Consider the following 27,726-nt stretch of genomic DNA (forward strand, 5'->3'; position numbering starts at 1 on the left):
TGCTGGGGGAGGGCGGTGCAGGGGGCCGAGCTGACAAGATGTTCTGGCTGCCTCTTCCGGCTGCAGGGCTAGTCGCGGTCCGACATTTCGGCTTGAAGCGCTTCTGGGGACGGGGTCTCGCCACCGCAGACATGACGAAGGTGAGAGGCCGGGGCTGGCTCCGGGCCGGCCTCAGGAGTCCTGCCCACGGGCGACGGGGGCTTCGGGGCGGGTCGAGGCCGCGGTGTCCCGGGCTTCTGCGCCAGATTGCAAAAATCGGCCCAAAAGATAAATTCCTTCTCTTTGCAGAGCTGCGCTTTGGCACGGGCGGGCGGCGCCGGCCTGCCGGTCCCCCCAAGGGTTCTCCAGCCGGCTCCCTGCCTGGGTGCGCTCTCTTCCTTCTCCTGCTTCGAAGAGTCCGAGGCTCCGAACTCTGGGCGAGAAAGAATAGCTATAGCTACCGTTACCTGAGCTCCCACTCTGTGCCATGCCCTTATTTTATGATTTAGTTTAGTCCTCACAGAAACCTAAGGAAGGACGCTGCCAGTGTTGTTCCCACCTTGGCTAGGAGGAGGAAGCCCCAGTTTGGGGAGGTGAAATGTCCTCTAAGGTCCCGGAGTCGGCCAATCACGGCCCGGGGCTCCACACCTCCCTCTCTCGCCACGCCGAAGTGGAAGGCCGGGAAAACGCAGGGCCTCGGGGAGTACGTTGCCTGAAGGGGTTTCTAAGGAAAATAATCTCTCTCTAGGGAAAAGGGCTTTGCAAAGAGTTCCATCTCTTCGTGAAATTAGAAGAATGTCTTCCAGAAGAAAAGCCTTCTCCACCTAATTGAGTTCCAAAAAATTGTGAGGCTCACTGTTGGGACGGGGAGGATCTGGAAAGAGGAATGGCTCGGTGGAAGGAGAACAAGCTTGGGAGTCATGCTTAAGGACCAGGAAGAAGTGACTGTCCCAGGCAAGGAATGTTACTAGATAGTGCTTGAGCTCAGGCCTCCTATCGTAGTACAGAGGGTGGAGGGACCAGACGCCTGTCCAGTGCTCTTTCCAGTACGTGCAAATCCTACCCAGGTAACAGCGTGTCCTTTCACCCGAGGGCCCCACTTGGTTCCATGAAATTCAGGGCATTGGGCAGCCTTAGGAAAGTTAGAACCTGGAAAAGTTACCAAGGCCAGGGAAGCCTATTTTCTGTGATGAAAAAGACAGAAAGGACACGATTTGGTCTAAGTACTAGTGTGATTTTATGGAAAGGACAAGGACTGTGAAGGAAGGCATCAGAATTCTCTCTCGGTTCTATTGCATACCGACTAGTATGTCAGACCAGGTTTTGGTTTCATTATCTGTCAGGCAGGAAGGAAACTACATGTTCTTTCCACCTCACAGAGTTGCTATAAGGCCAAAAAAATTTTTGAAGTCAAAATGCCATGCAAAGGCCAATGGTGATTTCTTCCTTATTTCAGTTGTCTGAGGGGTAAGCCACTAAGTGCTGGGCAGAATGCTCTGCTCCTGCCCCTCTCTGTGAAGATGCATCCTTTTTCTCTCTTTCAGCCCGTGAGTTAGCCAGAGTTCTTATTAGTATTGGCAGGTGCACCCATTGGCTTTACTGGGATGGCATCTGAGAATATCTGAGATTTGCATTAGAAGGTTGTAGAGGAGGGAAAACTTCTTTCTACTCTTCTAGGTTCTGTGGCTGAGCCTAAGAATTAAATGGACATAAGACAGATTAACAGGAGAAAAGTATCCACGTTTTATTTGATATTTTTACGTGCACATGGGAATCTTCAAAAGGAAGATGAAGACCCAAAGAAGCATTTAAACCCAAAAGCTTATGTGCCTTTTATCAGAGATATATGATTTATGCACAAAGCAGAAATGCTTTATGCAATTTATCAGAGACTGATAAATTGTGGGGATGTGAGAAGACAAGGGGGCTTGGGCTAGGGGCAGTGAATTGTGAGTAACTAGGAAGTGTCTGGAGGACACTAGTGGAAGACAAGGGTTATTTTAGTAGGTTTCTTTGTACAGGTCCATTTTGGTGTCGAGTCCCAGTCTCTGGTGATAAGAATCTTCTGTTCCTGGTACAGGGAGAGCACCTTTCTCATGGGAAATTTTATGACCTGCTTTTGGGTAGAAAGAGGGAGGTCAGAGAGCCCTTCCTGTGTCTGCTGCTTCTCAGGTGCCTTCAGCTTAAAATAGTCCATATGCCAAAGTGGCATATTTTTGGACAGCATGTTCTAAACCTCTTTGAGGTCTAAATTGGTTACAAATGGCTTTGTTTTCTTAAAACACCTTTCTACTCTTTATATAAAAGTAAAGGAAGCCTCTTTTATGTTGTGCAAGTCCTTTCTTGCAAGGGACCGTGAAGACCCAGGACAGGTAGTAATTTCAGTCTTGGAATTAGGAACATTTCGGTGTGATATGAATGTGGCTCACTGCCCACTACCTACTGCTTTTCGGGTTTTGTCTTTCTGTCCTTGAGGGGAACCCGGTTTTGGTGGAATTATTTGCTCCTTCTGGAATTTGGGGACCCTTGAGTCCCTCTAAGGGATCTACTTTAATTAGGTTCGCTTTTTTTACTTGTTCTCAGGGCCTTGTTTTAGGAATTTATACCAAAGAAAACGAAGATGATGTGCCACAGTTTACAAGTGCTGGAGAGAATTTTGATAAATTGGTGTCCGGAAAGCTGAGAGAAATTTTGAACATGTAAGTATTCACCAATGGTGCCAGTTTTTTAAATGCCCTGAAATTGAAAGAGAGTATTTTTTCTGTGCTTTACTGTTAGTAGATAAAAATGCATGGACGTATGAAGTAAGCTGAACAGGATCTTCTCAATAGAAGTGAAAGTATGTGTCTCTGGAACGCACTTTCATTCTTTGTGTTCAGTGTGGGTGGGTCTGCAGTTCTGGGAAATCAGGCCACGTAACCAAATCACAGACTTATTGTGAAAGACTGACCCAAAAGGATCTGCAGAATACCACATTTCCTCACCCCACCCTCCTGGCTCGAGTTCATTTCTGCCCACTTTGATCCTACCCGCCTGCCTTCCCATCAGCCTCTCTACCTTCTTTAACTCCCCTCACTTGTGGGGAACAGCATGTCCCTGGACTTGTTCAGAACAGCCCGAGAGTCCTGCTGCTCTTATCGCATGCCTTGAGTTTCACGGGCTTCTAAATCTGAAAGTACATGTGAATCGCAGATTCTAATTCAGTAAGTCTGGGTGAGGCCTGTGATTTGGACCACTTTTGGATTAACCAGAGTTTGGAGAAGATAGGGAAACCTTGGCGTTTCCAAGTCCTTCTGAGCTTCAGGCCACATTTGGCAGAAATAGAACTGTCAACATAAGCCACTGCAACTACATGTTATTCGGATTGTAGATAATCGATTAGAATCTAATAGATATAGTCTAATAAGTATAGTAAATTATGTCATTATTGGATAACAGGATTTGCATCCCCTCTCAATTACCAGTCCTTCACCAATAGACAGCCTACTCAAGTGCCTGGGCTAATTCATTAATCCGAAAGCTAACTTGTTAGAGTACAGAACAGTTTGTTCCTGACTGATAACAATCGGCTGCGGCACCAGGGCATTCCGTCCTCTGGCTATAATAGTGTATTGCCACCCATTTTGTTTGGAAATTGCCCAGTAGCTCTTCTGTAGATAAGCCCCTGCAAATAACCTCCAAGCTGAACATGCTGCAGTCAAGTCAACCACTTAGGTTGGTGTCTTGTATCTTTTACTAGAAAGATTTAAGAATCAGGTCAGCCCTCATCCAGCGCTCAGCTCTCCTCTGTAGCCATGGATTACCCATCCATGGCATCTCTTTCCCTAGTCGTTTTCAAATAAATATGTATTAAATCTAATCTGGGGGGCCTGCCCCATGGCTTAGCGGTTAAGTGCACGTGCTCTGCTACTGGTGGCCTGGGTTCGGATCCGGGCGCGCGCTGATGCACTGCTTGTCCAGCCATGCTGAGGCGGTGTCCCACATACAGCAACTAGAAAGATGTGCAACTATGACATACAACTATCTACTGGGGCTTTGGGGAGAAAAAGGGGGAAAAAAAAAAGGAGGAGGATTGGTAATAGATGTTAGCTCAGGGCCGGTCTTCCTCAGCAAAAAGAGGAGGATTGACATGGATGTTAGCTCAGTGCTGATCTTCCTCACAAAAAAAAAAAAAAAAAGAAGATGGTAATTCAAATCTAATCTGGAAGTTTGCTAAATAGTGTTTGAGCTAGAATTAGAAGTGCTGCATCTGAGAAATATGACCTGAGAGAATTGTTTTTTGATAAAAACATAAATGCAGCAACTTCACAGAAGCAGCAGAATATTGTAATCATGCTAAAGGTATGTATATGTCACTTCTCCAGGGAGCAGAGCAAACTGTAATTTTTAAAACAATTATTTCCTCTTGTTTCAGATCTGGACCACCTCTGAAGGCAGGCAAAATCCGAACCTTTTATGGTCTGCATGAGGTATGAGATGCCAATAAGGTTAATTTGGCAAACCCTTAGTGAGCACCTACTGTGTGCCAAGTACTGTGGCTGCGTAGTCGTGCAGAAAATTTTGTATTAGATTGTATGTACATTTTTACCCCAGTATTAAGCCATAAGTATTATTTAAGATTGAAAAGAGACAAATTGCTGTCAAAAAGTCCTGCGTCTCTTGTAGTCAGTTTGCAGGCCGTAGTGGTGGTAATTCTTACATAGAATTATTTGCAGGATTATCCTCACTCTACCTTTCAAACACACACATTATACAATTTTACCAAGGTACAGGGCTGAAAAACCCAACAACCACAATTTCCCAGTGATTTTGCCCTGTGCCGAGGTTAAGGTAGTCGTGCGGGAGCTCATGTTCCATTCCTTGCTGGAAATGAATGCTTTAAAGACATAACTGGCTGATTTTGTGTGTTTGCGGGACAGGACTTCCCCAGTGTGGTGGTGGTCGGCCTCGGCAGAAAGGCAGCCGACATTGATGACCAGGAAAACTGGCACGAAGGCAAAGAAAACATCAGAGCTGCCGTTGCAGGTTACTTTACTTTTGAACTTTAATCTTGGTAACGATTCCTAGGGATCTACTCTTCAAGATGACCTGTCTCCCCCTCTTCTTATCCTCTTTCCATCACCACCCCTCCCACATACACACAGAAGTGTCTCTTCTGAACAAATATTCCATTCCCCCCCCCAGCATGCTTGGCCTTATATTAGATACAGAAGGTTAATTTATGGAACTTTATATTTCTTTGGCTTGTGTTTGGAGGTTTCATATTTGTTCACTTGTGCAGTATTGACCTCAGAGCTCTATTTTATCAAAAAGTTCTGGGGTGTGGATTTTTTCCTTTTGGTAATGCAACCCTGGTGTTGCCCAACTTTTAAATCACATGGAGTCGTCATATTTACAGATCAGAGAAAATGGAAGCAAAGTGTGGAGTGCTTTTCTGTCACTAGTTACCAAAGGTGTGTGCCTGCCCCACTTTGTCACGTGGATGGTGTAAGAGTTGAGGTAGAGGGGCCAGCCCCATGGCTTAGTGGTTGGGTGCGCGCGCTCCGCTACTGGCAACCCGGGTTCGGGTCCTGGGCGCGCACTGACGCGCCGCTTGTCCGGCCATGCTGAGGCTGCGTCCCATATACAGCAACTAGAAGGATGTGCATCTATGACATACAACTATCTACTGGGGCTTTGGGGAGAAAAAGGGGAAAAAAAGGAGGAGGATTGGCAATAGATGTTAGCTCAGGGCTGGTCTTCCTCAGCAAAAAGAGGAGGATTGGCAAGGATGTTAGCTCAGGGCTGATCTTCCTCACAAAAAAAAAAAAAATAGTTGAGGTAGAGGCCGTTGGGTCCCTTCTGAGCTGAGCAGCAGGGTGAAGCCTTCACCGCGGAGGCTGGTTAAAGATGCTTTGAAAGCATTGCTGAGGCGGTGATAATTGGTTTGATTGATCGATCTTTGGCCCCCTATATATTGTGTGTGCTTGTTAAATTTATTTTCAGCATTCATTTTGAGTGATGATTTCATAACTTTTATTTGGGAGTTTTTGCTGACCTGATCTTAATAAAATGCTGGGTTAATAATGGGTTGTGCTCAGTTCGTTGGATATAATTTCAGTGTCATCATTTTTCTGTCATTTTTGATCTGGCAAGTTCTTGGGGGTTGGGATGCTTCATCAGGAAATCCTAGATTTCACAAGTAATACTTGTAATAGCAGCCACTTCTGAGGGCCCACTCTGCGAGGAGCTAGACCAGTCATGTTGTCCGTCGGTCTGTCCTCCCACTTCCCGTGAGGGGTGTGCACATCCTCATCTTATACAAAAGGAAACGGGGGCTCAGAATGGCCAAGTGTCACAGCTGAGATCTGAACCCCAATCCTGTTGTTTCTTCAGCGCACCACACCTTGCCTCTGCCTTCTGCTATCCGAGCTGTCTCTGACTGACTCCGATTCTCTGGTTCCTCTGTCCTTTTGAAGCGGGGTGCAGGCAGGCTCAGGACCTGGAGCTCTCTTCTGTGGAGGTGGATCCCTGTGGAGATGCCCAGGCGGCTGCGGAAGGAGCAGTGCTTGGTCTCTATGAGTATGATGACCTCAAGCAGAAAAAGAAGCCGGTCGTGTCAGCGCAACTCCATGGAAGGTGAGGGAATGAAACCACGAGCAGGGTTGCATTCCCTGGCGTTCTGACTGAGGGGCCTTTTGGATACGAACTGCCTGCTTTTCAGTCTCAGGCACCGCTGTGTGGCTTGTCTGTGACCTCCTTAGCCATTGTAAGAGTATAACCGTCCCCACGTTCTGCTCCTGGCTTTCATTATATGCGTGTTCCCCCATGAGTCCCTAGACCCCTGCATGCATGCTGGTTAGTAGGAAGCCAAACCAAGTTGGCTCCTTGAAGGAGGAGGGAACAAGATGACAGACAGGTCTCAGCAGGTTTTAATCCAGATAATTCCATTTAACCAGCATCTGCTGGCCCTGTGCTAAATGCCAGAGAGCACAGATGGAGGGATATGGTCCTTGCCCTCATGATCTAGTAGGGACACTCATCCTGCAGCAGATTTATTGAGCGCCTACTGCATTCCAGCCCTATTCTGGGTTCTGGGAGACAAGGGACCTGCTGTCGTCAACAGTCAGTGTGAGACCTTCAGGAGAAGGTGCTGTGAGGACAGTGGGGGTCTTGGCACGGCCTGGTGGTCGGCACCTGTGATGTAGCAGTTAAGAATGAGGGCTCTGTGACCAGTCAGCCTGGCTTTGAATCCTGGCTCCAGCCTACACACTGGGTGACCTCAGTTAAGTGACTGAAATCTCTCCATGCTTCATTTTCTTCATCTGTTTAGTAGAGTTGTAGTTCTGATTTCATAGAGCTTTTATGATGATTGAAAGCAAAACCTGTCAAGTGTGTGGCACATGATAATCCCTCTAAACAGAGTTGTTATTTTCTCCATCGCCACACTGCCCATATTAATTCCTGTTGTGCACAAGGAGAGCTAGGATCATGAAGCGCATGCCTGTATCCTTTCTCTCCGAAAGCTGATCCTTGCCCTCTGGTGGCTTGGAGTTTAGAGCCCTGACTCAGGCAAAAAGAAGGCAGAACAGTCTCCAATTCCACATCAGGATCATAGGACGCTTGCTCTACTGTTAGCACTGGGGCTGCGCCATTCCTGGAGCAGTGAAGGAGGACAAGACAGGTCTTTCTGTGGAAACCTCTTCCATTAATTTGTGTGGTGTGTTTAGTGCTTCCAAGACCCATCAGTCCAACCACTTTTTATACAGATGCAGATTCTGAAGTAAAATGCTTGCCCAGGTCTCCTCTAGCTCGGCTCACTGGGGCCATGTTTTCTAGCTCTTCGCACCCTGCTGTCTGCCACCTGGGTCAGATCACCCCAGGTCCCGTGTGTCCATCGTTTTTCACTGGTAGTCTTCCTCTTTTGTTTTTATAAGGTAAGGGCTCCTTTTAGCTGTGACGTGGTCAGTGTTCTGGAGAGGTTGTATGACAGTGACCCTGTGCTTTCTTCTGCCAGCGGGGATCAGGAGGCCTGGCAGAAAGGATTCCTCTTTGCTTCCGGGCAGAACTTGGCACGCCACTTGATGGAGACTCCAGCCAACGAGATGACGCCAACCAAATTTGCCAAAATTATTGAGAAGAATCTCACAAGTGCTAGTAGTAAAACAGAGGTCCACATCAGGTAATTCAGGATTATGTCGTAGACTCATAGGATGTTGCAGCCCGAGGAGCCTTAGAATCCTACAAGTCCAGCTCCCTCACTCTTCAGAGGAGGAACTTGAGACCAGAGAGGTGAGATGACCCACCAGCAGCCCACCCAAGCTGGGATAAGGGCTCAGTTTGAAGTTCTTTCCATCATACCTTTCCTTTCCTTTCCTTTGAGAGCATACCATGAAGTGTCATGACTTCACACTGCGTACTACAGCTTTATTGAAATGTAATTCCCATACCTTACAATTGACCCTTGTAAAGTATGCAATGCAGTGATTTCTAGTATGTTCACAGAGTTGTGCTACCATCACCACAGTCAATTTTAGAACATTTTCATTACCCCAGAAAGAAACCTTGTACCTATTAGCAGTTACTCCTCATTTTCCTCTCCCCCAACCCCCAGTTGATGGACATTTAGATTGTTTCTACCTTTTGGATATTGTGAGTAATGCTGTAGGGAGTGAGCATTAGTGTACAAGTTTTTGTGTGGACGTATGTTTTCATGTCTCAGACATGTGCCCAGGAGTTGAATTGTTGGATCAAATGGTAACTCTTGTTTAATTTTTTGAGGAACTTTGTTTTGTTCTGGTGAATTCTTCTTATCTTTTCTCTTCTTGACACAAGTGAAGAACACAGCACGCCCAGCTTGGCATGGCATGAGAGTTTCTGACTGGTAGATTCCCTGAGCTAGATGGCAGTGCTGGTGTTCCCAGGCAGTGCTGAGGTGCCATGCTCAGTAGCTGGGCTGTTGGACATAAAAGGCTGCCCCTCCAGGTTCTGGTACCCTCTTGGGATCTCTCCACAGCCCTTTAAGCAAACCAAGTCTGAGCATTTGGGGATTTATATTTAAAATAAATTGCCTGTTTGCTTTACCTAAAGAATTCTTCAAAGTTGTTTCTCAAGGGGGCTTCCGTTTACAAGAATTCTTCAGTACCTAATTGTGATTAGAGTTCATATTTTTCTGGAAAACCCCTATGGTCTAGACAGAGTGAAGAAAAATGGGTGATCTATAGAAAACACAGCACTTTGAGCTTGATAATATGTTTGGAATGATTAGCATATATTTAACTGGTAGCAATGTTTAGACTCTATAAAGGTGTCTTGGCAAAAACTATTCCTTCTTTTGTTTGAGGAGACACCACAGCCACTTTGTATCAGCAAACAGTGGCTGTGGGCTTACACATCAGTGACAGCGCCTCTTTTGTGCCTGGGAGTTTGGCAACAGGGATGGATGACGGTGGTCCTTGTCCACAGAGAAGCAAGGACCTTATAGGAAGGAATAGACAGGTAAATGGGGTATGCAGAGGGTGCTACAGGAGGAGAGAGACGAAGAGGATTGTGGGAGAGTTGAAAAAGCTTGCCAACAAAAATGGTGCCTAGGCAGAGTTTGGAAGTTTGCTTAAAAGTTAAGAGACCAAGAGAGTGGGGCAGGGTGTTTCAGGTGTAGAAGCCCGTGTGCAGTGACCTCTTGGGGAACTGCAAAGCTAGTGGCTGAGCACAGGTAAGGTTCAGCCAGAGATGAGGCGGGTCAGATGGGAGGAGTGTAACTCATTAAACCGAGACGAGTGTGCCAACCCTGCTGTAGTGTAGGTGGTCACAGATCAAAGAAATACAGACAGTACTTCCAGAAGGGCAGGACTTTAATAAAACATCAAGTACTGCGTTTATGATTAAAAATACCCACATTATACACCCTTACTTCTTTTGAAGTGATTTTTTTTTATTGTCATACCTTCCATTTTTATATTCTTTTCCCTCTGAAGTTTGGTGGCCATTTCTCCGTGGTGCAATCCTAGTTTAATAGTTTTAACAAATGGATAGGCAAGTGCAGGAGGAGCGTTCCTTGGATGTGGTTGTTACTGGTCTGTCTGTAGGAGTGTAGAATTTCTCTGCCAGCCTAGTTACTGTGGCCAGAAATCAATACAAAGCCCTTTTGTACCCCCAGCCTAGAACAAATAGCGATATGGCATCTGTTTTCTGTTGGCACCGAGGACTATTCCCATTAAATTACTCCCATTGATCCTGGTCTATTAAGTGCTAGCTAATTAGTTTTCCTGCTTCAGGCGGACATCTCAAACTGCAGTTGAAACTGTGACAAATAGTGTCACCAACATTGAAAAGATCGAAATCCAGCAATTCTAAAGAAGCCAAGAAATAGGATATTTTAATCCAATCAGTGGAGTGATGGTTTTGTTGGTTTTTTTTTTTGTTGGTTTTTTTTCATTTTTCTTTTTTAGAAATATCAAAAATAAAACAAATGGACCCCTTAACTATCTCTAAGCACCCTTTATGGTCTCAGAGCCTTGCTAATTTCATGTTTAAATTAAAACTTTAGAAATATCTAAGTAGATTAGGGAAAAAATCAAGTAGTAATTATTTATTGTCTATGCACTATTACCTGACATTATATTGTGTTCCATGTGTGAATTCTCTTAGTAGTTCTATAGATAATCTTTTGATGGAGGTATCATTGACTTCATTTTATAGATGAAGAAGTAGGCTCAGAATCAAGTGGCTGGCCCAAGAATATACAGAAGGCGAATAGGACAGGATAATTGATGGCTTAACATGTGTGTATATTTTAAGAGTTGTATACTTTTTTACCCACAGATGAGCTTTTTCTAAGTTATTTGGAAATAGAGATAAGAAAGTGTATTTACTTTTTTCCCTCTCTGCCCTATAGACCCAAGTCTTGGATTGAGGAACAGGAAATGGGCTCCTTCCTAAGTGTGGCCAAAGGATCTGACGAGCCTCCAGTCTTCTTGGAAATTCACTACAGAGGCAGCCGCAATGCAAGTGAACCGCCCCTGGTGTTTGTTGGGAAGGGAATTACCTTTGACAGGTACTTCTTTACTGTATCTGTGCTTTGTATTTTGGTCAGTGCTTTGTAGGAACTTGTATCATTTGGTGTAAACAGTGAGTGTGCTGCATAACGACATTTCGGTCAACAATGGACCACATATATGGTGGTGGTTCTGTAAGGTTAGTACCATATAGCCTAGGGGGGTAGTAGGCTGCCATCTAGGTTTGCATAAGTACTGAGGGGAGGAAGAAGTTTTCCTCTACCTTTCTACGTTTTTCTGGCTGGTCTAAGAATTAAATTGACGTCAGACACATTAACAGGAGAAAAACAAACAAAAGTTTAATAACATGTATACATGGGAGAAACCCAGGAAAACTGAGTAACTCACGCTAATGGCCGAAGCCCTCACCTTAAATACCATCGTCAGCTAAAGACAAAAGATGGGGGTGGGGAGAGTCAGGGACTTCAAAGAGAAGGAAGGCAATTCACAGGTAGGTGAAAAGGAACAAACGTTTGAAAAACAAGTGTTTGGCCACACAGAAACAGAAGAACACAGAGGGGAGCCCAACAAACAGGCTTCTCTAGGTTCCTCCCTGTCTACCACCTAGTTCGTGTTATGCTAAGGTGATAGCTCGCTTCCTGAGACAGGTTTTTTTTTTATCTGAATTCTTTTAGGCAGTTGAGGAGGAGGTAACAAAAACCACTTTGAGTCTTTTGCTGCTTAAAAATAATCAGCCTAAAATAATTCTCATGTTAAAGAGTTACATTTCAGGGTGGCAAATTTTGTTCCTCTTCAATACACTTTGTGATGTTTGCACAACGACAGAATCTCCTAGTGATGCATTTCTCAGAATGTATCCCCATCATTGAGTGACACATGGCTGTAGTTTGCTTCAAAAGCATGGTGTTTGGTCAAATCTTATACGTTACTTTAAATGTATTAAGCTACCACTTATAAAATACTTATTATGTGTTAGACACTCTATTAGGCATCTTAAATATATTAGCCCTGTTCTTACCCCTAGGAGCTAGGCATTGTGGACATTCCACGGGTCAGGAAACTGTACATCAGGGGTTAAGTAATTTGTTCAAAGCCCCACGACTAATAAATAGAGTCAGAAGTCGAACTTGGGTCTTTCTTTAAAATGTCTTATACTCTTTCCAGCACATGCTCTGATTCTCCTCTGTAGATATGAATGAGTCCCCACGTGGATAATGGGGATGCAGCTGTTTGGATTATACTGTCTCTCCCTTTGCTTGCTTCAGGTTCCTCTTTTTAGCTGACCAGTCTAGCTCCCATTGATCTTGTTAAACCGTAAGTATTCCTTGGAATTGGAAACTCGCTCTGGTTGTTTCAACCAAGGAGCAGCTGAGTTGGAAAAGACGGTATAGCTCAGTATTTCCCATGGAAAGCATTCGCTGCTGAATACTAGTATCAGGGATGCTAATTAAGTGTGAGACTTAAAAAGGATTACTTGACCAAAAAACTAGATTACTTGACCAAAAATTTTTTCCTAGGTTAGATAAAATTGATCCTTCAAGTGTTCAGTTCAATGAGTTTTAACAAATGCAGGCACCCCTGCAACAGCTACCGCTATCATGAAAATAGAACATTTCCTTGGCCCCCAAAAGCTCCCTTGTGCCTTTCTGCAGTTGTTCCCTCCCCACCCCCTGCCTCAGACAGCCATCATCTTTCTGTTACTCTAGATTAGTTTTTTTTTTTTTTGTGAGGAAGATCAGCCCTGAGCTAACATTCATGCCAATCCTCCTCTTTTTGCTGAGGAAGACTGGCCCTGAGCTAACATCTGTTGCCAGTCCTCGTCCTTTTTTTTCTCCCCAAAGCCCCAGTAGATAGGTGTATGTCATAGTTGCACATCCTTCTAGTTGCCGTATGTGGGACGCCGCCTCAGCATGACCAGACGAGCGGTGCATCGGTGCGCGCCCGGGATCCGAACCCGGGCCACCAGTAGCAGAGCGCGCACACTTAACCGCTAAGCCACGGGGCTGGCCCCTAGCTTAGTTTTGACTGTACAGAAATTCGTATGCATGGAACTTTTCATGTTTGGCTTCTTTCTCTCAGCGTAATATCTCAGAGATTTATCCATGTTGTTGGTCATATCAGTAATTTGTTCTCTTTATCACTGAGTAGTATTCCATTGTATGGAAATACCAAAACTTGTTTATCCATTCATCTGTTCGTAGAAATTTGGGTTGTTTCCAGTTAAGGATTATTAGAAATAAAGCCAAGATGGTCTACAAGCCTTTGTGTGGATATCTGTTTGTCTTTCTCTTGGGAAAATATTTAGGAGAGGAGTCACTGAGTTGTATAATAATGGCATGTTTAACTTTATAAGAAATTACCAAACTTGACCAAAGTGGTTATAACATTTTGCATTCCCACCATCAATGTACAAGGGTTCTGATTGTTCTACATCCTCCCGACATTTGATATTGTCATTCTTTCTAATTCTCGCCATTCCAGTGTGTAGTGGCATCTCTTTGAGGTTTACTTTGCATTTCTCTGACTAATGATATTTAGCATTTTTTAATGTGCTTGTTGGCCATTGGTATATCTTCTTTAGTGAAGTGACTGTTCAAATCTTTGGCCCTTTTTTATAGGAGTGTTTGTTTTATGTTATAAGGTTTTTTTATGTTCTAGATATGTCTTGTGTCACGTGTTAAAAATATTTTTTCCCACTGTCTTGACTTTTCATTTTTTTAAGTGGTGTCTTTCGAAGAGAAGTTTTTAATTTTGATAAAGTGTGATTTATTTATTTTTCATTTTATAGTTCATGCTTTTTTTCCCTGTTTAAGAAATTATTGCCTATGCCAGGGTCTCTGTTTTCTTCTGTAAGTCTGTGGTTTTAGCTCTTACGGCTATGGTCCGTTTTGAATTTCTGTGTGTGCTGTGGAAAGCATTGAGGCTTGTTTATTTTCCCTTTCCGTATGGACATTCATTTGTTTCAACACTATTTGTTGAAAAGACTATCCTTTCCCCATTGAATTACCTTGGTACCATTGTTAAATCAGGTGATCATATAATTGTGGGTCTTCCTCTGGACTCTGTGTCCCACCACCAGGACCTCGTGACCAAGTAGCTTGATTACTACAGCTTTGTCTTGAAATCTAGTAATAGGAGTCCTCCAGCTTTGCTCTTCTTTTTCAAAATTAGTTTGGCTGTGTCCTTTGTATTTGCATATCAATTTTAGAATCTGCTTGCCTTTTTTTTTGAGGAAGATCAGCCCTGAGCTAACATCCGATGCCAATCCTTTTCTTTTTGTTGAGGAAGATTGGCCCTGGGCTAACATCCATGCCCATCCTCCTCTACTTTATATGGGACGCTGCCACAGCAGGCTTGGCAAGCGGTGCGTCAGTGCGCACCCGGGATCTGAACCTGCGAACCCCGGGCCACCGGAGCGCGCGCACTTATCCTCTGTGCCACCGGGCCGGCCCCTGCTTGCCATTTTTTACACACACAAAAAAAGCGTACTGGGATTTTGATTGAGATAGATTTTTTTTTTTTTGGTAAAAATTTGGTAATTATGTAGGTAATGAAATGAAGGGAGTAAAACTGATACAGGAGACCTGAACGTATAGGAGCCGTGGCAGACATCCGAATGACAAGTGGTGGCAGACTCAACTGGGATGGATGCAGTGGAAGAGAAATGGGTGGATTCGAGAGAGATCTAAAGGGTGAGCAAACATAACTGCTGATTTTTGACAGCGGCTACTTTAGAATGATAGTCTTACGAATAGAGTGGAACTCCCAGAACAGAAATGGCCTTGAGATAGATGTGGCGAGTAGAGAGATGACAGCCTCATGCACCAGCCTGCTCCCTTTGCCCCCATGGGGTTATCCCTGGACTTTTTGGACCAAGAGTGTATTTCTTTTCTTATTCTGAGCCACTGGATAATCTATAATTCTGGGTGTAAATGACAGCCATCTAATTACCAGGTGCTTCTGAGGTGAGTGAGAATTAGGATCTGATTTCTAAGGAAAGCAGACCTCGGGCAGGGAGTAGGCTGGCTCCAGGGTCACCAGGGCGAGTCAGCAGCAGATCTCAACTAAAACTCAGAGTCGAGCCCCTGGCTGTGCACAGCCTGTGAAGCAAGTCGCTTCTAGACTCTTACAAACCAGAAGCAGAAAAGTCACTAGGTAGTTATAGAAGCTGCTTTGGGGAAGTAGTAGGATATCTTGCTGATTGAAACCCTCCTCAGCTCCCGTGGTTGAGCGCTGTCTCTGAGGCTCCGGGCCAGCACCCTCCTCGTGCCGGTGCCTGATCCAGGTTGTCCTTGCCGTCGGCAGGATCTACCACACCTTGGGGGTGTCGGAGGATGTTGTCCTCCCTCTGTCCTCCTCTGGGTGGAGAGGGATCCTCCAGTCTTCCATGAGCTTGTCAGCTTTCCTTAACAGTTTGTGACCTTAAGGTTCAGTAAGTTGATCGATTCATAAAATTTGCTGAAAAGACAAATCTGTGTGGCAGTCAGAAGTTAATGAGGGGCTGGCCAGGTGGCGTAGCAGTTAAGTGCACGCGCTCTGCTGCGGTGGCCCGAGGGTTCGCAGGTTGGGATCCTGGGCGCGCACCAACGCACTGCTTGTCAAGCCATGCTGTGGCAGCGTCCCGTATAAAGTAGAGGAGGATGGGCACAGATGTCAGCTCAGGGCCAATCTTCCTTGGGAAAAAAAAGAGGAGGATTGGCATTGGATGTTAGCTCAGGGCTGACCTTCCTCACGAAAAAAAAAAGTTAATGAGCTAATACAGAGATGGAATTTGAACAGCACTGATGGCATGATGTAGTAATGTTTCCAGTGGCACTGCGTAACTGTCATTCAAATAGGAATAAAATGAGCTAAGACACCCATTTATATTTTTATAAAGACTACAATATCATCTTTTAAAATGTTGAAATTATTCAGATTCTCAGTTTGGAAATTTGAATTTTCTTTGCCAGGTAGATGGTGCCTTTATGTGGTAGTTAACCCTCAGCTTATCTGTTCTTTTCTAAGAAAGTGACTTTGGCCTATTCTTTAGTATTAATATTGCACGTTGTCCTTTCCCCCCAGTGGTGGCATCTCCATCAAGGCTTCTGCAAACATGGACCTCATGAGGGGTGACATGGGAGGAGCTGCCACTATATGTTCAGCCATCGTGTCTGCTGCCAAGCTCGATCTGCCCATCAACATCATAGGTGAGTGGGCGAGGGAGTGTGTCTTGGAGAGCTTCTGGAATCCAGTCACATGGTAGAACAGACAACAAACCTGATTTCCTCTAACCTGCAAGAAATGGTTTTTAAATAGCTTTTCATTAAGCAGAAGCTGTTTAGCTAAATGTTTTCTAGTCTGAGCTGATCGAGTTAAATGTGTTTTACAGTCATGGGCTGTAGCTAGAATTGATTTGTTGTACTTCTGCAAAAAGGGGTTAGCAGTCAGGGGCACATAATGTCAAGTTTGCGGCTTACTCCAGTAAAAAATGCTCAGTAGTCAGGGTGGAACGGTGTCGCAGACTCATTTAACAATTACCTCATAGGGGTTATGGCCGATTAAATGGCATGATACACAGAAAATGCCTGGGACAGGAAACATGCTCAGTACACGGCAGCTCTTCATGTAGTTCAGGATGCCAGACACAATGCTGGGAGTTTGCCATGTTTCGGGTGGGGGCTGGGGGATAGGTTAAATGACTTGTCCAGTGTCACATCCATTGCATGGGAAGGTAGACTTGGAACCCAGGTCTGTTTGACATGTGTCTCCCTCCCCCCCTTTACTATCATAGTCCTTTTTTTGCCAAACTATTTGAAAGTAAGTTGCAGGCAGCATGACATGTCATCCCTGGATACTTTAGCATGTGTCTCCTAAGAACAAGGACGTTCTGTGTAACGACAATACCATTATCATTTCCAAGGAGGGATATAGTAACCTAATTCAAACTTCCCAGTTGTCCAAAAAATGTTCATTTTATGTATGTATGTTTATATACATGCACACATATTTATTTATTTCTACTTATTTTTTAAATCAAGGAGCCAATCAAGGATCACACATGGCATGTGGTTGCTGTGTCTCTTTAGTTTTCTTTAATTAGAACCCTATTCCTGAATCTAGGCTTGTCTTGTGATGTTCCATGATTTGGATTTATTTGGTTCTTTCTTCGTGAAAGAATCAGGTTAGACCTCTTTGGTAAGAATGCTACATGGGTGATGTGTACTCCCTGCTGCTGATGTACATAATTTCGGTTGGGTCATTGGTGATGCTCACTTTGATCTCTTGGTGAAGGTGGCGTCTGTGACTGGCATGCCTCTGATGCCCCACCAGTGGCCTCTGTCCCATGGGTGGTGTAGTTGGACCCAGCACATTCCATGTTTCTTCATATATTCTTTTCCAATAGGTTTGGCCCCTCTTTGTGAAAATATGCCCAGCGGTAAGGCCAACAAGCCTGGAGATGTTGTTAGAGCCAGGAACGGGAAGACCATACAGGTTTGTAAACAAAAGACATAGCCCTCCCTATTCTGGTATTCCTAAAGGAATCTCCGAGTAGCCACGTAAACAAACCTTGAACGAGTGCAGAGCACAGGCTCCATGTAGGGGAGGGTGGTGTCTTTATTGCTGGTAGCTTTTCATGCAAAGTCAGAAGTATTTCTTTTGTTTTTGTTTCTTTTCTGTTTTTTAAAGCTTCAGTGCATGGTTGTGTATCCTAGTTGTTAGTTTAATTCTCCATGTGAGCTGCCGCCACAGTATGACAACTGACAGACAGGTAGTGTGGTTCCACGACCGGGCGATGAACAGTGGTGAGAGTGCTGAATCTTAACCACTAGACCACTAGGGCTGGCTTCAAAAGTATTTCTTTATGGGAATTTTAAGAATGTCTTTCCTGTCTTATTGTTCCTCCTACTTCGTGTATGCTGTACACACAAATTACCACGAATTTGCAGCCAGCCCTGCAGAGCATGGCAAAGCAGTAGAAGTATGGTCTGTTTTCCGGATACACCTGTGCCATGATTTACTTTTTCCATGTAGGTGCTCAGGTGGAAAACACTGTCCTGAGTCATGGATTCTGCAGTCCTGGGGCACGTGCATGCTTGTACACGCTGCCCGTAATAATTGGGCCTCTAGTTAAAAGAAGGGAATATAAGATATATGAAGTTGCAAGTGTTCTCGTGTCTGGAGATCCAGGCTGCCACTTCGCTCCTGCTTCACACCACACATGCACTGTTACAGCATCTTCGCTGTAACTTTCTTAAACTCTTTAGCCTGTTTGTTTTCAGAAATCTTGAAATTTTTCCCCTTCCTGTTTAAACTTGTTGGTAAAATGGATCAGACATTTTCTATTTATTTCAGCTTCCAAAGTCATCAGCATTTGGTCATCAGCTCTAGTACAGGGATTATTAAATTATATTTGCTCTTCAGATTAAATATATTCCTATCCTAATTGAAGTATACATATGTTTTTGATACTCCATGACAGATGTCACACTAGCTTTTCTTACTTTTAAATCGAACATTGTCATGAGTATCTAGTTTTATATTCATCACTTGCATTATCTATTATCTTACCCTTTTTCTTTTGATCCTCTTCTGCAGGTTGACAACACCGACGCCGAGGGGAGGCTCATACTGGCTGATGCACTGTGTTACGCGCACACCTTTAACCCAAAGGTCATCATCGATGCCGCCACCCTAACAGGTCAAACAGCGTGCTTTTCCTGCTTTTGTTTGAAGCAAGTCTTATTTGTGGGCGTAGAGTGCACACATTGTATTCAGGGCATTATTTTGCTGAATTTGGCTTGCTCCATTTGCGCTCAAAGATCCTTCACCAAAGGATGTGCTCTGCAGTTGTAAACTGTTTTGAATATTATGTTTGTTGTTTTAAAACATTCCAGGCTATACCTTTAAAAAAAGAAATAACAGTGGGTCAGATCAGCCCATCCAGGGTGACATCTAAAAATGACACTAAGAGATATCTTCTGGTACAATTGCTATTTGATACAGGTCTGAAAAGATTAGTGATAAATCCCAAAATCAGTAGTTGCTTTTATTAATCATAATGTATCTGATGCCCGCTGCGTTTTCTGAACTTTCTGTACTTGATATAAAGAAATAACATTTGGGGGAGGTAGCAAGATCCTCATTTAACAGAGGCAGCACAGTGCATGTGTGGCGTGAAGCAGGAGCTTTATGGTCAACCCTGGGTGACACCCAGCTGTGCCACCTACTAGTTGGTCAGCCTTGGGCAAGTTACCTGACGCCCTCGAGCATCAATACCTGGGGACAAGTCTGTTTGCCTCGCTGAGTTGTGAAGATTGGAGGGAGTTTTTGGAAAGCCTCTTTAATACAGCGCCTCCACGTGGCAGGCCTGGGGTGAAGGAACGCCATAACACCACCAGCTCAGTAGAGTAACGAATGAATTCCTAAATGGATGACAACAGGTGTTGCCTTATTGCAAAAACCCAAGGTTCATAATCTTTTGTCCACCAGTTCTCTTTCTAGGGATTCATTCTATCTCTGCCTCTTCTAAGATTAAAATTCAGGTCATTTTCTATCCTTTGGTTTTAATTCTTCCCCTGGTCATGTGAGCCTTTACTTGAGCAGAAATCAGTTCATGTTTCCCTTCTATGTGGGTCTAACAAAGGTGCACAAAGTTATTGCTGAGTCCTTTTTTTAAGCTAGCGTTAGAGTATTTTCATGGTCTTTTGTCTCCCTTTTCAGTTCAGCAAACACTGTAAGCTGAACGGCTGGTGTCTGGGGGACGGTAGTGAGGTGGGTGGTAGTACACTCTTTCTGTAAATGAGGAGTCATAGCCCACCCCCTTTTTTTTAACAGTCTGAAGGGGGTTTGAGAAGGTGGTAAAGTTGGCCCAGGTAACGAAGGGCAACCTGATGGGTCAGCCTTCCAGTTGTCCCCGCCATCGCCCTGGCTGCAGGCTGTCATAGTTCACTTCAGTTCCCCAGATACCTGCTGAGCCCCTTCTGAGCTCCAGGGGCTGGGATCAAAGGGGAGAATAAGAAATAGTTTCCAACCCCGAGTTCATGGCAGTCTTTAGAGATAGAAGACCTGATTTTAAAACTTGTCTTGCCTCTTAATAGCATGTGATTTTGGCCAAGGCCTCAGTTGTCTCATCTGTAAAAGGGATATAACAGCACCTCACTGACAGGAGGTGTTTCTATAAAGATTAAATGAGATGATGCAGGTTGATGTGCCTGGCCTGGCAGACCCGAACCCATGTTACTGTCCTTTAAACAGCGGGCCTGTAGCAGACTGTGGGAGCAGTGGCGTGTTCAGGGGGTGGCCACTCAGTCATGGTACCTCTCTCCATCTTTTTAATGCATGGTTGTGGTTTAGGATGGAACAAGAATGGGGACAGCATCACCTTCCTTGGAGGTTTGCTGTTTCTTCTGTAGTCGGAGCCATTCTGGTAACACTGATCAGTTAGCATGTCAATATATGGCTCCAAATGTGCCTTGTAAAAGAAAATGGAAAGTAGGCCTCTGCTACTGGTAATTCTGAAATTGCTGGTGCTACTAGTTCTGTAATTAGGTAGAAAATAGATTATCTTATAAAGTATATGATAAAATCACCTTTAGAGCCATGAACCCTGTTGGATCACATTAAATATTTATGTCTATTGTTTTCCATTCTTTTAAGAGAGGATATCATGTTCTTGATTGAGGTTAATGCTCATCTTTTCTATGAGAAATTTATTTATTATTTATTTATTTATTTTATAATTTTATTTTATTTTTTTCCCCCAAAGCCCCAGTAGATAGTTGTATGTCATAGTTGCACATCCTTCTAGTTGCAGTATGTGGGACGCGGCCTCAGCGTGGCCAGAGAAGCGGTGTGTCGGTGGGCGCCCAGGATCCGAGCCTGGGCCGCCAGCAGCGGAGTGCATGCACCTAACCGCTAAGCCATGGGGCCGGCCCTCTATGAGAAATTTAAACACTGATGCAAGACTCTTATGGGGTTGATAGGAATGTTTTGAGGATAAGTGAATAGTATGGAAAAAACCACTAACTTGAAAAATAAAGTATTAATGAGTACAAGAGGTGTCCCCCAATCAGATAGGTGGACTATAGGCAGTGAATAACCAGCATCTGTCACAGTATATGGTATGTAGTGGGTGCCAAATGAACGGTTGTTGACACATTTGGCACATATTTAACTCCTGCTAGTGGCTAGGGCTACAGGAGGTGAGTCAGAACAGATGTGAAGCCTGTAGTGTAGTGGAGAGTCAGCAGATCCTCACACTGACAGATTTAAAGTTGCAAGTGACAAGCACAGAGAAGCAGAGTTAAAAGGAGTCTCTAGGAGCCTGTGCAGTTGGGGATTTCATGGGTCCAGGAGGTCAGGCATCTTGTCTGAAAGTGCCGTCTGAGCTGGCTCTGAAGGACGAGGCATCTCTGGGTGGAGGCGGGAAGGAAGAGCATCCCAGTGCAGAGGACACCGCGAGGTGGGGCCCGTGGGGGCAGCAGTGAATAGGATGGAGAAGAAGCCACACCACAGTGTGGCTGGGGTGGGGACGCACGATGCTGGGAGGTGCCAGACCCTGGCTGGCCTTTGTGTTACAGGCTTTTGTCCAGAGCCAAGTGCAGCAGGAAGCTACTGAAGAGTGTTAAGCATGGGGACAATGAGATCATGTTTGCGCCGTGAAAGGGTCCCTGGCCAGCAGTGTACACAGTGCCCTGGAGAAGGGCCCGGGGAGACGCTGGCAGGCCAGTTAGGCTAGTGAGTGGTGTGTGGTTGTTGACTCTTGTGGATCTATAAGTGTGTGTGTTAAGGATGAATATTACAGTATCTGCACTTGGCTTCAAAATAATCTGTTGGGCGTATAGATGAAACAAATTTGCCTATGAGTTGAGAATTGTTGATGCTAGCTGGTGGGTACCTGTGCATTTGTTATATTATTCTTTTTGCTTTTGTGTATATTTGAAATTTTCCACAGTGTTTTTTTTTTAAAGACTCTCACCACAGTCCAGGTGATAGATGATGATGGTAGCAGGAGCGGTGGAGGGAAGTGAATAGGTTTGAGAGATAATTGGGAGTAACAAGTACCAAAACCTGAAGCAACAGATGACCCAAACAGACCCGAGTTGCCCAGATGTTGTGCAGAATCACAGGTTTTCATATATGGGTCACCACCTCAAAACTGTGATTTGTTTTAAATTGTCAACTGTTTGTAATTTCTTACTATTAAGTAATTATTAATGTTATTCACTTGTGATTTCTTGGAAAAAATGTACAATCCAACATCCTAATGGTACAGTTATCTGATACTAAAGGAGTGCTGCTCCTTTCCCCAGGAAAGAGTCAGTTTAATCGTTGTGGCATTGTGTGGGGTCAGTGAGATTAACCAAAATTCACAAAATGCAATGATGACTCTAAGCTTTATTTCTTAAATCAGAGATGTGTTGCAAATATTTATCCACAAACATGGAGGATTATTCAGTTGTCATCCAGCAACTAATCCCAACTGCAAAGATATGGAAGGATATAGAAATTTTATATATTGTTAGAAGAAAAAAGAAGTTTACAAAACAGTGTATATAGTACTGTCTTCCAGTTTCAGTTTTCCTTGGGGGAGATGCTAACGAACAGTTCATGCAAAGCCATGGGTAAGGATTAAGAAGCAACCTGGGCCGGCCTCGTGGCTTAGCAGTTAAGTGTGTGCGCTCCGCTACTGGCAACCTGGGTTCGTATCCCGGGCGCGCACTGACGCACCGCTTCTCCGGCCACGCTGAGGCCACGTCCCACATACAGCAACTAGAAGGATGTCCATCTATGACACACAACTATCTACTGGGGCTTTGGGGAGAAAAAAAGGAAGAGGATTGGCAATAGATGTTAGCTCAGAGCCGGTCTTCCTCAGCAAAAAGAGGAGGATTAGCATGGATGTTAGCTCACGGCTGATCTTTCTCACAAAAAAAAAAAAAAGAGAGAAGCAACCTGGACATGCCTTATCGGTAACAAGTGCCATCTTGTGAAAAGTATAGAACTTCCCTCGACTTCAGTAGTGTCTCCTCTGACGTTCCATATGAGTGTCCTAGAACTGTACTGACCAAGAGTGGGTTTTGCTTTTTCCTGTTAATAAATACTGAGCTGCTATGTGCCAGGCAGTGTGCTAGGCCCTAAGTATATGCCTAGGAATCAGATGTGATCCCTGCCCCAAGTGTACAGTGGGGGCCAGGCAAACAGCAGGTGAAACTGCCAGGAAATAATTCCACAACCAGTGAAGGCAGCACGATGCTGCTGCACCTGATGGTGGACATGCAGGGGTGTGTGCTCAAGAGGACCTGGAAATCTGGATTTTTAACTTGATTTTTAAAAATGTGTTAATTTTTAAAGAGAGATCAGCCAGTGGGACACAACTTTGTCAGAGAAGGAAATGAAGATGAAACAAATAAATATGATAAAATAATAAGACATTTCTTTTAAAGGCATCAAAGTCTCATAGCAGATACTTACTGAGATATGATTAAAAATATTGAAAAATTAGGAATGCCTAAATGTGCAATAGTAAGTAAATTATGATACCTCTACCCAATGGAATTTTTTTTTTTTTTGTGAGGAAGATCAGCCCTGAGCTAACATCCGTGCTAATCCTCCTCTTTTTGCTGAGGAAGACCGGCTCTGAGCTAACATCTATTGCCAGTCCTCCTCCTTTTTTTCCCCAAAGCCCCAGTAGATAGTTGTATGTCATAGCTGCACATCCTTCTAGTTGCTGTATGTGGGATGCGGCCTCAGCATGGCCGGAGAAGCGGTGCGTCGGTGCGCGCCCGGGATCCGAACCCAGGCTGCCAGTAGTGGAGCGTGCACACTTAACTGCTAAGCCATGGGGCTGGTCCCCAATGGACTTTTAAAATCATTAAAACTACTTTCAAACATTTGTTTACAAAAGAGGAATAAATGTTTAAAGCATAAAAGGAAGAATACGTACTTGGACATATACAGTATGATCCTAATTATGTTTTTTAAAGAAGTTCAGAAGTCTGGAAGGAAATATTAAAAATATATAATGGTTATCCCTGGGATGAGATTATTGGTGATATTTGATATTGTTTCCCTTTTTCCATTTTCCTTAATAATTGAAGGTGAATTCTAGCTTGAGAAACATACAAAGATATTAAATATATACAGTAAGGATTTCCTAAGCTTATCTATTTTTGAAAATGAGGGAGACATCAAAATAGGGTTAAAGGCTAAAGTTTTGGTTTGAGCAGCAGAGAAACCCATCATGTCTGGAAAGAATGAACACTGACCTGAGGGCTTGTGTCTTGCAGGTGCCATGGACATAGCTTTGGGGTCCAGTGCCACTGGAGTCTTCACCAATTCATCCTGGCTGTGGAACAAACTATTTGAGGTAGGAATAATATAGAGAGACCTAAGTTATGGAGGTGATGAGATTATTCTAGCCTTCTTCAACTCCGGTTTAAAGTGATTTTTATGTTGTAGTTTTGCCTTTGAATTGAAAATTCAGTAAACTCAATTCATTGTGCTTTGGGTTTTCTATAAATGTTCCAAAATTATGGGTGTGACACCACATTCTTCTCCCCCAGCAGCTTCAGAGGGATGTGAAAATGACTTACAAATACCATGGCCACAGTGTAGAATCCCTGAGGTGGAAAAGGTTATGAGGACAGCTTTGTAAGGGAAGGAATGGCCTTTGTTTTGTTTTGTTTTTTTTAACAGAACAAGGCTTTTGACTTTTTTTATCACTCAAAAAAGCTTCATTTTTTTTTAATTTAGCGTTCTGACTCGGTGCTTGTGCCTTCAGCACTTTCATGATGGTTTTCTGCTCCTCAATAAGGAAAGCATGCTTGATCCTGTCACGGACACATTTAGCACACATGAACTCCACAGGCCCTGCTGACCTGTTTTTTCGTTTTAGACAGCCTCATAAGAAGGAATGGCCTCTAATGAATGTGAGTTGTGAGTGAACAGGGCTGGCCCTGGTGCACTAGTGGGCAGTGACAAGGACGTCTTCCCACAGCTGTGCTCTGTGCCTCCTCCGTGCCCTCGCCCAGCCAGCCAGCCTCTTCCAAACACCAGTCCCCCATCAGCAGCCCCCATGCTTTCACTCAACACCATAACGTGACTCCGTTCACCTCACTTAGCCTATCTGGAGGCAGCATGTAACTGAGCTCTGGGTGACACCCCACTCTTGGCTTCTGGGATAATCTCTTCTGGTTCCCATCTTCGCTGACTTCTGTTTCAGCCTCCTTTGTCGTCATTTTCCTTTGTCTGCCCATTTGGGTGGTGGTCAGTCCTGGGCCACAGGCTCTTCTTACTCTCCACAGCCCTCACCAGGAAGCTCATCTCTTCCCATGGCTTCAGCTAGCACTTCTCTGCTCATCACTCCCATCTCTCCCCTGAGCTCCAGACCCTGTGCGTCCGCCTGGCTACCGGACAGCTGTGTCTGGCACCTCATTCTTTAACAAGTAATTGACGGGAGCTTACTCTGCACCAGTGGGGAACAAACACAAAATGTCCCTGAGTACGTTCTTGATGTTGGTTTAAGGTCCTAAACTTCTTTTTCACCCTAAACTGCTTCCCTTCATGTCTGCCATCTCCTCATTTGTGAGGCCCTACCCTCCCAACTTCTGTGGTACTCGGCTCAGTTGTCTCCTTCCAGGCTGGGTGAGGGACCTCTCCTCTGGCCTGTCGTGCACCCAGTGTCCTCTCCATCATAGCACCTACAATGTTGTTGTTGTTTTGACTTTTTTTTTGTTAAATTTAAACTTCTTAAAAAAATCAAAGTTATATGTGCATAAACCTTATTTAAATAACAGTCAGCAGTCTACAGTCTGCGTTCCTGGAGGCAGCCACTTTCAGCCTTTGGCTGATTCATCTGATAGTTACTTTTGTCTCAAAATAACAGCTTCTGTTGCTGCTTCCTGAGTTTTCACTTTTCGGTCTTATCTTTGACCACAGTGTATTAAAACAATCTGTTTATGTATCTGTTGCTCCCATTCACCTGTGGGCCCTTTGATGGCTCAGATATTAAATTTCTTTATGTCCCCGAAACCTGGTGGTACTCTGTAGACATTCAGTAAAAGATGAATGAGTGTGTAAATGATTGCATGAATGGATGAGGTCACCTTGTCTTAGGATCTGGTCTTCAGTGGCACAGTTCCAGACGTGTGTTTCCCCAGCACACGGAGGTGACAAGTGTCACAAAGACTATTTCACCCTAATCAAACCCGCAGAGCCTGTATACACTACAGGATACCAGCTTATTAATTTAAACTGAGACCTGTAATACTTGTTTGATGATTTTAACAAATGCCCTACAAATTTGTGGGACTGTTTTACAACATTCTTGGTTTCTTTTATAATTCTTAAGTAAATCTTTTAATTAACTGAAATAATTCTGGAACCTGTTGTTTAGTTTGTTTTAGAGTAAGACGTCAGAACAGCTCTTTCCTTCATGCATTGAACACGTCAGTGCTGTGAATTTACCTAGAGTCTTCCAACTTTCATACCTATTTCTTCTTTAGGCCAGCATTGAAACAGGAGACCGTGTCTGGAGGATGCCTCTCTTTGAACATTATACAAGACAAGTTGTAGATTGCCAACTTGCTGATGTTAATAACATTGGAAAATACAGGTGTGTAAAGTGAGCTGTAAAAATACATTTTTATAATCATCACTGGTTGCCAAAATGACCATTTTCAATTTTATCCCCTTTCACAAAACGTTTATCCAATTTCCTTTTGATGTAGTGCTTGTGAGCACTAATATCTATTGCCTTTAATTTTGAAGGTACTCCCAACTGCTTCTCAAAATTTTGCATGTTTTCAAATCTAAAGGTCATTTTAAACAAATGGTAAGGGAAAGAGATAGTACGGGAATTCACTACCATGGGAAAAAGGAATCTAGAATTTATCCTTTACTGTTTAAAGCTGTGTTTGAAAAGGAATATTCTGAAAGTGGTTTCTGGGTTAACTTCTTGATATTTAAGATCTCAGAAGCTTTTGCTCTCTGGTCATAGAACCTACTTAGCAAGAACCGAGGAGCTTCATGAAGTGTTCGGTGCACGTTTACATGGGGTTAAATAATGATTTTTGTCTTTCTCTTCAGATCTGGAGGAGCATGTACAGCTGCAGCGTTCCTGAAAGAATTTGTGACTCATCACACGTGGGCGCATTTAGACATAGCGGGAGTGATGACCAACAAAGATGAGATTCCGTATCTGCGGAAGGGCATGACCGGGAGGCCCACGAGGACCCTGATAGAGTTCTTGCTTCGGTTCAGTCAAGAAGATGCTTAGTTCAGATACTCTAAAATGCCTTCCTTCTGTCTACAGTGAGCATTTGAGCTTCAAAATATTTTTGAATGAATAGGTGAAAATCTTTTAAAGGAAACAAAGGATGCTACTGAACAATGTAGAACAAAGTGAAATTTGTGTGCTTTGATTTGCTTTTTCATTTTATGCAGATGTTTATTAAGGTAAAGCTAATATCTTGCTTGGCAAAAATTTTAAAGATATTCTATGAATGATGATTAATTTTTTGAAAAACTACCTAGTCACTTTTCAGAGTGTATGTTTTTAATTGAGCAAAATTGTATTTCGTATTTGTGATGCCAGGAACAAACTAAAAGTTACTATGCAGTTGTCAGAAACAATAAATCCAGCTTTTTGTGCTCTCCGATGTGGCTCTGGTATTTACTTCTATTACTGTAAACCCAGTGACTACTATACCATAACTTGGTCTCTTTGGGCTGTGTTATGTGAACTAAGAAATTAAGTTGGGGCATGGTG

General features: G+C 43.8%; 1 protein-coding gene across 1 annotated transcript; it reads left to right on the top strand.

Moving 5' to 3' along the window:
• Nucleotides 1-27,616, top strand: LAP3 (leucine aminopeptidase 3). Its single transcript, XM_058546788.1, has 13 exons — nt 1-140; nt 2,563-2,678; nt 4,394-4,448; nt 4,899-5,004; nt 6,438-6,597; nt 7,976-8,140; nt 10,853-11,011; nt 16,038-16,162; nt 17,359-17,447; nt 18,552-18,654; nt 24,245-24,324; nt 26,462-26,571; nt 27,045-27,616. Exons 1-13 carry the CDS (start codon nt 39-41, stop codon nt 27,232-27,234), a joined length of 1,560 nt encoding a protein of 519 aa, XP_058402771.1. The 5' UTR covers nt 1-38; the 3' UTR covers nt 27,235-27,616.
• Nucleotides 27,617-27,726: the final 110 nt, after the last annotated feature.

The sequence above is a fragment of the Diceros bicornis genome, chromosome 8 (genome assembly GCF_020826845.1).
Source record: "Diceros bicornis minor isolate mBicDic1 chromosome 8, mDicBic1.mat.cur, whole genome shotgun sequence".
Lineage (NCBI taxonomy): Eukaryota > Metazoa > Chordata > Mammalia > Perissodactyla > Rhinocerotidae > Diceros > Diceros bicornis.